Source organism: Amia ocellicauda, chromosome 5 (genome assembly GCF_036373705.1).
Source record: "Amia ocellicauda isolate fAmiCal2 chromosome 5, fAmiCal2.hap1, whole genome shotgun sequence".
Taxonomy (NCBI): domain Eukaryota; kingdom Metazoa; phylum Chordata; class Actinopteri; order Amiiformes; family Amiidae; genus Amia; species Amia ocellicauda.
In genome coordinates, this window is record NC_089854.1 from 41,782,052 (window position 1) to 41,795,597 (window position 13,546).

Below are 13,546 nucleotides of genomic sequence, written 5' to 3' on the forward strand. Positions count from 1 at the left end.
ATTAAATCCCATACAGGCTAGTGTTTGTGGTGACAGCAGTAACAAGGAGCAGATGGAACTTGCTGCTGGACTGGGAGCAACACAAAAAGTGCTGAAGGCTTGTGATTACCGTATATATGACATATTTGTTTTGAGTTTTCCCTAAATTTTATAGCTTTTTTTCTCTTTTTATTTATTGCTTTGAAGTGTACTTAGCTCAGGTACAGCTGTGCCTATTTTTCATTTAATTTATTGCTTTGAAGTGAAGTTAGCCCAGGTACAGCTGTGGCAGACCTAGAGTCTGTGTGCTGCTTTTACACACATTTAAATGTCTATGAATGAGAGCCAGAGCACACTAATAAATAGCCTGGTTTTAAAGTGGGGGGAAAAGTTTCTTTAGTTGGTGGTTGCTTGTGTTGTCTAGATTAGTTTTGTTACGTGCTTTGTCAAGAAATCTTTTTGTATCACACACATTTGCAGACATTAGACTACAGTATAAATCTGGTGGTTCATTTACATACTGTTCATATGCATTATTAGTTAAAGTCCAAATTAGATTTCAGTGCTGCTGCCGTATTTATATGTTCTGTTGGGTTTTTAGGCATGAAGTTTGTTAGAAAAATGCATTTTACTCACACAGAAACATGGTTGTCTGTAGATGTCTCAGTGGGAAATGAGTCTAGCTATATTTACAGCTTATCCCGTGGTATTTTCAGTGTCATCTATATCGGAATGTAATGGGTTTTTAGTTGTTGGTGTCAGCAAAACTGTATGAACCAATTTACTGGGTGAAAACCAGTAGTTCCACCATACTTTATATCACTGTAAAATGATTGCAAAGGTGGGTGACGGCTTATTATTATAGCAATTGCTTTATAGAAGGTTCTTTTTTTTTTTTTTAAACAAACAAGATAACACAATTAATTTCATTGGGAAATGACAGCAGCTGTGCTTCAATTGAAGGCAGATAATAAACAAAACCGGATGTGCATAGGCATAGCAATATATAAATCTGGAAATTAAAACTGGAATAACAATAATGGTCCCTGTTGTGTTTCTGAAAGGCACAGAAAGATGAAAATGAACACAGTGTGGCACACAAAGTCTCCTGTTATCTCTCACTCTAAACTGGCAGTTAATCAAGAGCAGGCAATATGGCAGGGCAGGGACAGCCAGAAATTAATACAGAAAGTGCTGTATGGACTAAAATCAATAACAAAATATTTATGAAGCTGACTTCAAAGCAAGTTCAGAGATACAGGAAAGGATAGCAGTCTGCAGAAGTGGAGTATTAAAGTGCTACTTTGAACTCCATAAAAGTTCAACACATTCCTAAATATTAATTAGAGAGTTGCAAGAGAACTTAATGGCATCTGTAAAATGAGTACCTCATGTCAGAGCACATGGCTGAGCCAGGGTGTTTGAAGAGAACATTGACAGAGAGAAGAAGACTGGAATCAGACTATGTTCAATATCAAAGTCAATGTATTTTGTTTTTGAGAGTATATTGTTTCCTCTTGTATGAGTCAATGACACGCCGGTGTACTTTGCCATAACAAAGGCAGGCACTCCTTGATAATCTCAGTGTCTACCATTTTGCTTTGATATGCCTGCAGACAGAACAGGGGCATTTTCGAGTTACAGAAGGTGAAACCTCTGAGAAATACATTGAAGTGTCAGCAGACGCATACATCAAACAAGCCTGTCAGAGGAGTGTTAAAGGCCTGATTGTGCACCACAGCCTGTCTGTGACATCACTCCCCTTGACTTTCAGGAGCGTGCCTGAAGGACATGGCTTGGTGCATTGGTTTTGACTCTGGATCAGGCAGTGTTCAGACACAGTGCGCCCGTGACAGCAGTCCAGATCTGAGCCCTGGCTGCATTTGTACAAATGCATCAAGACAATCCAATCCCTGTTTCTTTGGCTGCGAGAAATAACACGCCAATTAGGGGCGGATGCTCCTAATTACCACATAGACGAGGGCAAAGGAGTGCATTTAAGTTGTGTGATCTGCCTCTTTACCGCAAATGAGCGGTGTGTTCTCTTGCTTCAATCCCGCTATTAGTGTTGTTGATTTAATCTATTGAAATCAAGTAATTAGCATCAAACTTGAATCCTAATTTCTCATTTCCCCAGATAGTACCCTTATTTAAAAAAAAAGAAAGCCTCGTAGTCAGTAATTTCAACACACATAGTTTGGGACTTTTAACAGGATGTCATGTGAAGGCTGAAGACATGGCAGATATTATATTGGAGTGAAAAATGTATCCCCTGGAAGGCAGGCTGAGACGTATGTTTCCTTTCTGTGCAGCTGTGAGTGTTGTGAAGGTGTTCTTATGTAGTTCTTTGGGGCACTTATTTATTGTCTTTATCTTTACCACAGACATTGTTTAAATTCACTGGCTATTAGGTAGCTGCTGACACCAGTTCCTTATTATGACTACTGGCACTGTGTGGGAGCTACAACATCCTGAACTTCAGATAGGCCTTCAGATAGTGATCACTTGGTACTCAAAGTCTCGTAATCCTCTCCAGCAGCATGACTATTTATGTTTCAAATTAAAATAAAATAACTTTTATCACAGATTGCATTGTGTTCTATTTCATTCACGTTATATAAAATCCATTTCGAGAGAGCAATCCAAAAAGTGGCTCCTACTGGTGACAGACACTCTTAATTGAATCGCGCCATTCTGTCGAGGGAGGGCTGACATTGTCAAACATTCTACCTTTAGGCTAAATGCATGTTTATGTCCTCCCTTGTCTGGGAAGCAAATGGCATTGCCAAGTTCAGAGTTAGTATATAAAACGAGAGTCATGCTTTTGGTTCTATTCCATATAGACTGCTGTAATTCATCTGTGTGCTGGTCTGGGAAGATTTCTCAAAACTGGAGCCTTTTTTAAAATTTGATAGCACCTATATGAACAGGGAAGTTTTACTCCTGTTCTTAAACATAACTGTTTCTTTGTGTATCGATTCTAAGGTTCTTTAACTGACAATCAACTTGATTTATGGTTTGACAGACACCTTTTCAGCCGACAGTTCTTAACACCATGCAGAATCTCTATAGATAAGATTGCAGGTCTTTTCACTAAATCCCAACTCAAGCTCGTATCAGGTTGACGTTTTGTACAGATATGTTGAGGTCGCTGGTGTTACAACGAAATCAATATTATATAGTAAAGCAGAAGCCTATGAATGCAGCAAAAAAAAAAAAAGTGTGTGTAGACCAAACGTTGCACAAATGAGTGTGAGATAATTGAGATAATAAGTGGCAGTTAAGAAATAAAAAAATAAAAACTAGGATTTGCAGTGGCCTGGATGGAGTTTCAAACAAGAGTGTAGAGAGACAACAATACATTGCATAAGCTTCATGAAATATTAATGTCTAGGTGGGTTGCTGTCATTATTAGCATTGTTAGACTGGCAAAGTGGGGACCACTTGTGTTGATTGTTGTATGAAAAAAAATGATCTGGTGATGTTTCTAAATGGTCCTTGATGTGAAATGTGCTTGAGAGGTTGCAACATCTGTGTTCAATAAGCCGAGAATCTTCTTTGGGAAAATTCTCAGTTGGCTAATTAAAGTGATTTACATTAAGTTAGTGGATATTTACCCGTGACAAGGACCTTTAAATTATGTAATTGGGCTTTTAATGATTTTTTTTTTTTTTAATTTTTCTTCTGTGGCAAGCTGTCCGAGGCTTCTGTTAACATAATGGTGCCAGTTGTGGCAATAGTCAGTATTGTTCATGTCTTACAACAGGAATGACCATCAGAATACACATCATGAGGAACAGTTCCCTAAACTATTCACTTCCAAAGTGTAGATATCAGCTGTACCTCTCCTTGTCCATTGTACTAAAGTATTTATTACGGAGTGTGTAATATATCATTAAAACTCAACAGCACTGACTTTAATATAGGGCCTAACAGTCTGCATTACAAGGGAAGTACAAGGGAATAAGGTTGCTTTAAAAATTAGTTCATTTCATTTCTCAAAAGGTTTATTTAACAAATTATTCTTAGTCCTAGTTTGCTCCAAAAACATAGAGACTGAAGTATTCATAGTGCAGTAGACAGATATATCTAGTGTTTCAGTGTTCAGCTATCAGAACATGTTTAGTTTAATTTAAGTAATACATTCAATCTTACATTACTAAGCCAAAGTTTTTCTCTTTTTATTTTTGCTGTTATTTGTCTTAGGAATAATATAATTGAATCATTTCTTGCTGAAAGGGTCATTGTATGGCCGGTGTGACTCAAACATAGACAGTTATAATAAATTCCAGGGGGGGAAAGCTAGAGTTTCTGGAAGGGAATATGCAGAGGAAAATGGATAGTCCTCCTGTGTAAAGTAGAAAAATAATCAATGAGAAAAGTAAACCATTACCACCTAAGGACAGAAATCAGGCCTGCAGACCTTGAAACATTGAAGATTGTTTTTTCATGTAATCCACACTTGAGCACTCATTTTCTGCATATGTCACTGCAATGTAAACATGACTTCAGCTTGTTCAAGCAGCCTTTTTATGGAGGAGGTGAAGGACTGTTTCAGGTTATACTGCCCTTTTGAACAGGCCCACATTTGATCATGTCTTGAGAAGGAAAGAGACAAAAGAAGACTTGTGCATTGATTGGTCCAGTCGTTAAGCACTCTTGGCGTGTTTAAAGAACAAGTGGCAAGGTGGCGACATGTAGCACGCGGTGCAAATGAAGACTGATGGATTTGTTTCTTCTTTGGTGAATGTGCAGATCTCACTCGTTTCCAAGTGTGCGTTCTTTACCTATTGCTGTTTATTTTTGCAAGCCATCTGGTGAGTTTTGAAGAGAATTTGCTTCTTATTCCTGTCATTTTCCACGTGCAGATTCTTCACCATTAGTCTATAGCATTGGGACATCTTTAGTACAATTATTTAGAACAAAAGCTGTGAGCTGGCTGGCACAATTTTAGGTGTCACTGAATGATGCAAGTGTAATTCATTTACCTGTGGTATACCGTGTATATCATTGTTTTACTGGTGTTGTGTTGAAAATAACAAAAGATTATTTGTTTAGTGTACATGTGAATAGTTGTACTTCATGAACAAGATACATTTGTGATGCCTCAGTGTCTCTGAAGCCATAAACTGCTTTCCAGGGAGTCTGGATTATATCCCAAAGTCTTTATTTTCAAAGAGAACATTGAGGAAATGAAGTAGGAAATTAAAAAAAGAAGAGAAAAAAGTGACTCTTCACTCAGAAAAGATATAGAATAACAATAAAAAACCAGGTTTCACTCAGTTGCGTTTTCTGCAGGACACTGATAACAGCACCATGCTTAACAGACTTTATGAACCAAGTGTGGGTAATTGGAACACTTTTTATTATGCTATTGAATAAAAAGTCCATTGTGCCTAATCAAAATGCGTATTGCGCTTGTTTCTATGTACAATGATTGTGTTGCAGATTTGCTACAGTGTAAATATTTTTGGGAAACAAACGGATTAAAATATTTTAAACATCCGCAGGGAAGTAGCCAACTTTCTGTCTGCTCTGTGTTTTACACAGGGATAATTTCTGATTTAATGTGTAACAGAGTTAACTGTGGACTACATACAATAACCAGGGTTTTGGGATAAGGTTGCTCATTGGTGGAAGTTCAAATCTACGTTCCGACCATGTTCACCACATGTGTTGATTTGTTTAAAATGCTATTATAACTACTCTTGACTCTGGTTTAGTACCTCAGCATTCAGAAAACTTAACTGTGTTTTGTCTTGATCTGTCCCCCAAGCTGGAGTACTCAAGTACAGCCGTCCTACATCAGATGAGGAGGGACCAGGTGGCTGAGACATGCCGGGCCTACAGTGCTTCGAGCCGGAAGCGACGTGTCCTCACACCTGGGGACCTCAAGCACCTGGTGGTGGACGAGGACCATGAGATGATCTACTGCTATGTGCCCAAGGTGGCCTGCACCAACTGGAAGCGGGTGATGATGGTGTTGACAAGCCGGGGCAAGTATAGCGACCCAATGGACATCCCATCCAACGAGGCCCATGTACCATCTAACCTCAAAACCCTCAACCAGTACAGCATCCCCGAGATCAATCACCGCCTGAAGAGCTACCTCAAGTTCCTCTTCGTACGGGAGCCCTTTGAGAGGCTGGTTTCCGCCTACCGCAACAAGTTCACCCTCAAGTACAACACCTCTTTCCATAAGCGCTTCGGCACCAAGATCATACGGCGCTACCGCAAGAATGCCACCCAGGAGGCCCTGCACAATGGGAGCAATGTGAAGTTCCAGGAGTTTGTGGGTTACCTAGTGGACCCCACAACACAGAGAGAGGGGCCTTTGAATGAGCACTGGCAGACTGTCTACTCCCTCTGCCACCCCTGCCACATCCACTACGACCTGGTAGGCAAGTACGAAACCTTGGAGGAGGACTCCAACTACATCCTCCGGCTGGCCGGGGTGAGTGACTACCTTCGATTCCCAACGTACGCAAAGTCGACGCGGACTACCGATGAAATGACAGCTGAGTTCTTCCAGAACATCAGCTCTCGTCACCAGACGCAGCTCTACGAACTCTACAAGCTCGACTTCCTGATGTTCAACTATTCCACACCGAGCTACCTGAAGATGGATTAAGGACTAGCTGTGCTTCAAATTCTCGCATTGTCATCTAGGCAGGGGTTCAAGGCCTCTGATTGACTGGAGTGTTCAGGTTCTAATTTAGTATCATTGAATCCCATGGTGGCAAAATATGGTTTCGTTTAAGGTTTATATGGTGGCAAGTGTAGGGTTGGGTGGTTGGGGCTGGCTTGGCTGTGCTTGCTCATTGAAACAAGAACCCCAAAACCAGGAGGAACCCCCAAATTAGGGTCACATTAATTTAGTTTTTTTGTTTTGTTTTGCATTTTGGAAATAAAACAGCAGCCCAATCACGTCATACATTTCCCAATTAACTTTAAACCATTCTAAACTCTTGGATGTTTAGTTCAATTGAGAAATATCATTATTTAAATATTCCAGTGTTCCAGTTGAAGTGTTTGTAGCTTTAGAGTGTTGACCATTACATCTCAATAGTGTTCTCTCTTAGATACATCCATAAGATATTCTTGCGCCATCCTTTTGATCCTTTTTTTATACTATTGCAACTTAGAACACCATCTACGGTAGCAAAAGGTCAAGGAGCTTTTGCCTACCTTGGTAGTAACTTCCTCCTGTCTGTTTAGTTTCTGTTCTCATGGCAACCGACATATGATCAAAGGAATAAGACACGAAGTGGTGATTACAGATTGAGTGCTGCTGTCTCAGAAAATTAAGGGATTCAACAGATAGCCTAAATAAGCACCTTATTCCTCAAAGCTAGGCATGTGAACATAATGATCTGATATCAAGGAAACCTGGAGAGCAGGCAGCATGCTAAATGTAATCTTCTGTATTCCTCAACTATGGAAGATGATAGCAGCCTATGAATTGGCACCCAGGGGTGCAGAGTCTATCCACACCAACATGCAGTGGCAGTGTAAGAAAGTGTACAGGTGCGTTAACTCTCCATCTTACATTGAGTGAAGACCTCTCAGTTTCATCCTTCTCCAGTCAACGGGGACATAGAAAACAGGAGACACTGTAATTAAGAGCTGATGGGACAGTTCAGCCCTAGCTGCCCCAAGTTTTTCCGAGGATTGACAGAATGGGCGGACGGACCAGAATTTGAACCCCTGCTTTTATGACTACACAATGTCTTTCTTTTGTAAATTAATTATTTGATTATTTTTTCTCATTTGTTTTTGTTTTGTTGCATTTTGGTCAATGAAAAGTTGCTGCGAGCAGCAAAATAAAAGATTATTTAAATGACTTTGTGAAGAAAAACAAAACCACAAAAAAATAAAAAAATATATATTATGTTTCCTCCAGGCAGACTGAACCAGTAGATTTTTAAACTATTGTTATTATTATGATTATTTGTATTATAATTATTTGGATCTGCTCACATTGTTTTGTTTTTTATTTTGTTTGTAATGGAGATTGGCTTCCAGAATTGTTTCAGCATTCAAGGGTGGAAAATGTAATGTTATTTATTTTGCTGAAATTGGGGTCGATTCACTGAGCGTTTCTTTTGAGCCACACGGTATCGCACTTCCTCAGCATTTTATGAGGGAGAGAATTAACTGAATTTCGATACCAGACATTGTGGGATTAGCCTTTGTATCTCCAAACAATATTTTCTCATCCTTTTAACAAATCATTTCACTTCTGAAGTCTTCATGGATGCTTGCTAGTCCCTGCTGCAGTTGTAATCACAGTATTGAAAGCTCTCAACTACAGGCAGTATAAACATCTTAGGTAACATCTGCTTTTTGTGATCCAGTGAGAACTGTTAAATCCCACATTTGATTTTTAAGTGTGCGCAACCAGTTTGCTTTTAGCTTGGCAAGAAATACAGACTTTTCAAAGTTATTTATACTGTACTGTGAATTAATTCTGTAGTCTGCATTACTTGAAAACAAAAACAAATCTGTATCACAAAGGATAATATATACTAAAAACAGCTCTGTGAAATGCATTAGAGAAGAGTATAATTTTGTTGTAACTGTTGTAGTTGTAGCAGTAGTAGTAACACAGAGCTTTTGTGACTAAACCTTTCCCAGCTTATATTATGTGCCGTTTTCCATTTTGGCTCTAAAGAGCTTAGAAATTTTCATTTGGAAAGCTTCTTGCACAACTTAAACTGCTCCTGGCACAACAAGGAGTCACATGAAGGAGATTCGGAACTTTATATGTATTTATTTATTAAGTTAATTATCTTTGCCACTTTTAAATTTGACCTACGGTCTCCCCCACAATATAGCTATAACTGCATTATAGTCAGTGATACTAAGCAAAAAAGGCAAGGTGACTTTTCCTCCTATCCTGCAAAATTGCTTTATGGAGTTATATTGTACCGTCTCTGTGCCTCTGGAGGACCTATTATATGCCAGGCTTAACAAAGAATGTAATGAGCAGCAGGTTTTAAATACACCTCCAACAAATGTCAGGCGAGCTCCTCAGAGGAGCTTTACATCTGTGTTATATAAAGAATACCCTTCAAAACTTGGCCTGGATGCTTCCCCCCACCTCTAGTGCAACAATCTGCGTAAATACTCCTTGACTTGGCCAGGGTGATGAGACTAGATCTGAGTTGGGTACAAAAAATTAATAAATAAGTGCATAGTTTAATATTAAGTGTTTTTTTTTCCTCATTTCTTTTTTTCTTTTTAAACCAGTAATTACTTTTGGGTGGATGGAAAGTGTTTGGTTTTCCAGGATGATCTTTTCAGTTGTTTGAATTCTTCATTTAGAGACACGTGTATTTGCGTTGGTCTCTTTTTAATATAATTTAAGACGCAAAAACAGGTTTGGTTTGTGTCCCTGAACCCTGGACCTTGACAAAGGCTTTGAAAATAAACATGCTTACAAAAACCCACGAGGGAAGAAAACAATTAGCTGGCCACATCCTACATTCCAGGATAGAACAAGACAGTTTTTTTTTTTTCCTCTGCTTTATTCTTTATTACATTTTACTCACTTTAAATGTTAAATTGATTTCCATGGAGGGTCTTTGTTTGCCTATGTAAGCATATGTTCTCGTTTGAAAGACACCAGCTGTTTTTGCTTGGGGATATTTTATTTATTTTATGGAGTTTTATGGATGTCTCTTTGGTGGCTACGTTTGGTTATTTGGATCTGTCAAAGACTTAATGAGAGAGAATTACAAGAATAAGATAGGACCGCAGAAGAGCCTGCAATAACGTAGCCGCAGACTGAGGAAGATTTAATGCCTTCTGCAAGGAAAAAGATATACGGCACACAAAAGTTATGTCATTTGCATTTTCTATTATTTAATTTCATACATTTCCTAGTATGTGTGCGAGTGTGCGTGAAGTCTCACTGAGTCCCTGTTGCTGCTTCTACATCTAAGCCAGTGTGTCTCAGCTCCAGTCCCCATAGCACCAACCCATTTGGTTTATAGATTAAAATCAGATCTAAACCTGCCAAAAGATGTATAAGGAACAGGGTCTACTTAACACCAAAAGATTGTCATATACAAATATGTTAGTACAAGTACAACATATCAGGACCTAAACAATCCCATCCAAATTGACAAAATCTGGTTAACACTTAACAAAAGGAGGACTTTGTATGGTCACAGACACCTGGAGTTGAGAACCACTGGCTTAGATGGCTTTCATTGTCTTTCATTTAAATCAGGGTACCCAGCCCTGAGCTTGGAGAGTCTTCAGTTATTGGCAATTTAGGGTGACCCATAAAAAAAAACCAATTGGGACGCTCCAGGACTGGGGGTTGGACACCACTCATTTAAACTGTGTATTCCAGTAAATCTGGCTTCTAAATAAAATTCTTCTCAAAACTGATGGTCAAGAATTACATCGGGAATAAGAATGAGCATCTCACTTAAATGATTCCCCCATACCATTGGCTCATATTCAATGAGGCAGTGTTGTGGCATCAAACCTCAGTGAATACAGTCCCCAAATCACCTGGTGAGCTTTTCCAGCAGCACAAACCCATGTTGATCTCATCAATATTATATTTCTCCTGTTTCATTATTAGTTTTGTTTTGGTTTTGGTTTAGTTGGTAAGGAAATGTGTGGAAATATATGGAAGGAATGCCAGGCAAAGGGCAAGTGAAAAAAATATTTCCCATAAACAATACCAATTCAACACAGAATCTGAAAACACAATCATGAAATAGGCCAGTCTGTAGAAAAGAGACAAACTAATTGTTCATCCAAATGGTTGTTGCCTTCTAGATCCTTGCAGATTCTTTCACATTTTAACAGGCAATTTAATTACTTATCAAATGGTGCCTTTCATCTGAATTGTTGTGGCTTTACACATTACTGCCCACCTTGAGGTACCCTGCGATTTTAAAGACCAAGCAGGCAATAGAATGAAGCACGGAGAAGAGACCTTCTGACTCGTGTAGACATTAACATGGCAAGTATAATTCTGTTTCAATTCAAGCCATAAATAAACCAATTTTGTCGTTAGTACAGTATTTTATCAAGGTGTGCCCATTAGGATTCATGTTGTGGTATGGTGGAGTAGAAGTACTGTTGAAGTATTACAAGTTTGAAAGATGTGTGAGCTGGTTATGGTACAAATGAGTGACTTGAAGTCAAGACAGAGTTAAAGTTGATTACAGAACAGTTATTCATTACAAGTTAAATGTTTCAACAATCCAACCAAATAGGACAACATGTCTGTGGGTGGTGCCTGAGTCAGAGACACTTGGCTCCTGCTAAGGATTATAGCAGATACATAGACTCTGTTAGGACCCACGTTGCACAAGACAGTAGGAAGAAATGGATGAAAACCTGACAGGAAGCCAGTGTGAATAAGCCATTCCAACACATACTTCAAAGTATTAGAAAGTAACCACATAATCCCTGCTGCTAAAATCTTCTAAGATTTTCAGTAACACAAGTGCCAAAATCTCCCAAGATTCAACATTTTCACCAGTTTGTGACTGTGAGGCTGAGAGTGCAGGTAGCCTACAGCTCTATAAGGGTCCATTTCAATCACAACTTATTCAAATGACATCTGATATAGTGGTGGAAGTTTAAGACTGGTTGTAATGTCCTGTATCTGTCTACTTAAACCTGCAACCTTAAGCCCTGTTCATAAGTGTTTGTTATGCTGCGCTATAAACCTAGTGCAGTGAAATTACAGACCGCATCAGGCAACTCGGTGAGTCTGCCAAACCTTCGACTTCATACATTTTCAGCACTAGCAGTTGCGGTATTTTAAGACTATTTGTAATCAAATAAAATTATACCAAGGAAGCAATATGAACAGGCCCCAAGTATCAATACAGGTTCTGTGATGTTCTGGCCTTTAAAAGAGAGACCAATGTTTAATATTTTCATGTTGTGCCGTGTCTCTCCAATGTGTATCCTAAGAGCAATTGGGGGGTGGGGGGTGGGGGGGGATTAAAAATGTTTGTTTTTGTTTGTTTGTTTGTTTGTTCATTCTGTTTAGAGCTTGAGATTTATTTTACAAACAGCCATTTTAGGATTTTTGTTTTATTTGTGTGTTGATCAGTATCCTCTATATGTATAATTAACGGCTTTGTTAGCACTTGGGTATTACTATAGTATCAACAACCTAACACTCAGTAAAGACTGGTTTGTATTTTCCTGGTAGTTAATTACTGACCTGTTGCTTATCGTGTTGCACGACACGTGTCGCGCATGATTCTTTGTTGTTGTTTTTGCCTGAGTTATTTTACATGCCAATTACGTGATCCAGGAACAAAAACACAGTTACCTATTAAGGTGACTGAGGTGAAGTGTGACTGCCCCGTCAATGGAATGTTCAGCTCTAAGCTCTAATATAACTCTCCCCAAATAAGCATCTTCACAAAATCTTCAGAGATTGCTTTTGCCAGTATAGTTAAGAAATAGAGGAAATACTGAAGAACAGTAACAAAGACTCACTCAGATCATACAACCAAGACAACACTAAATATCTGGAAATAAATATCTGGTATAAACTAATCTACTTGCGGAGTGCAACTTACTGAAGTAAACCGTTGGTACACTAAAAAATCCTAACTGCTGAAGTGAATCATACCAGCGTATAACAGTAACTAAGGCAAACCAGCAATTCCAGATATACTGTGTTCTGTATTAAAATAATACATCAAAAGATCTTGTTGTCCGTACCATGAAATTCAAATTAAACTACCAATTATTCCACTACTGTGGCAGTATCTCAGCACTGCACACGTCATATTAAATACAAATACATAATTAACATCAATGTGACCAATCTTCTGTGATTGATGGTATTCATTCATATGAAATAAATACCAGGGATATTACTATGCTGTCAAAGTTTCTTGATACGTAAATTGAGCTTTTATGGCAAATTGTCCTCTATAAATTCATTTAATTTCCTTTTCTTTGTGTAAATACTGTTGGTGCTCTACAAAATACCCAAGTGCACCGTTCAAAGGAAGAATACAAATTCAGTGTAGCCGTTGATTTCAAATGAATTTAATTTTTTTGAGCCCCACACAGTCTACTGTAAAATGATTCCATGTGTAAAGAAACATTCCGATTCTTACTCATGTTTTAATTTATTTATTTATTCAGAGGTTTCTTTTTGATAAGAGATTTTATCAGTGTGTTTTCTGGCCAGGCTACGTATTCTGAATTCATTCTATAAATTGACTCCACAATCTCTTCAAGAAAGCCGACACACTGATCAGTTATATTAGAAAAGGTTGGTAAGACAAACTCTGTGGAAGTGTGCAGGCAAATTCATCTTCAGGTGTTTTCTCAAATAAAACTGCTCAGAAACTTTCAACATGTCAGTGTTTTTTTTTTGTTTTTTTTTTTCCTTGTCTTGTGCCAATTGTTGTGTGTCCTTCGTCTCTGCCCTCCTTTGAAATGGAGGTCATAGCAGAGAGTCCAGTTTAATATAGTATTTGAGGTGAAAAAAGGAGAACAATTATTTATAAAATTGTACAGAATACTTTGACTGACCTATGTTTAACATATCCCTAATAAC

General features: G+C 38.4%; 1 protein-coding gene across 2 annotated transcripts in view; it reads left to right on the top strand.

The window, feature by feature from the left end:
* The window catches only part of chst11 (carbohydrate (chondroitin 4) sulfotransferase 11), a 104,142-nt gene extending 90,800 nt beyond the window's left edge, over positions 1-13,342 (top strand). For both annotated transcript variants that reach the window (XM_066705251.1, XM_066705250.1), the window contains exon 3: positions 5,756-13,342. In XM_066705251.1, coding sequence (XP_066561348.1) covers positions 5,756-6,610 — 855 coding nt within the window. In that variant the 3' untranslated portion in view covers positions 6,611-13,342. The remainder of the gene's footprint in view (positions 1-5,755) is intronic.
* The last annotated feature ends 204 nt before the right edge of the window (positions 13,343-13,546 follow it).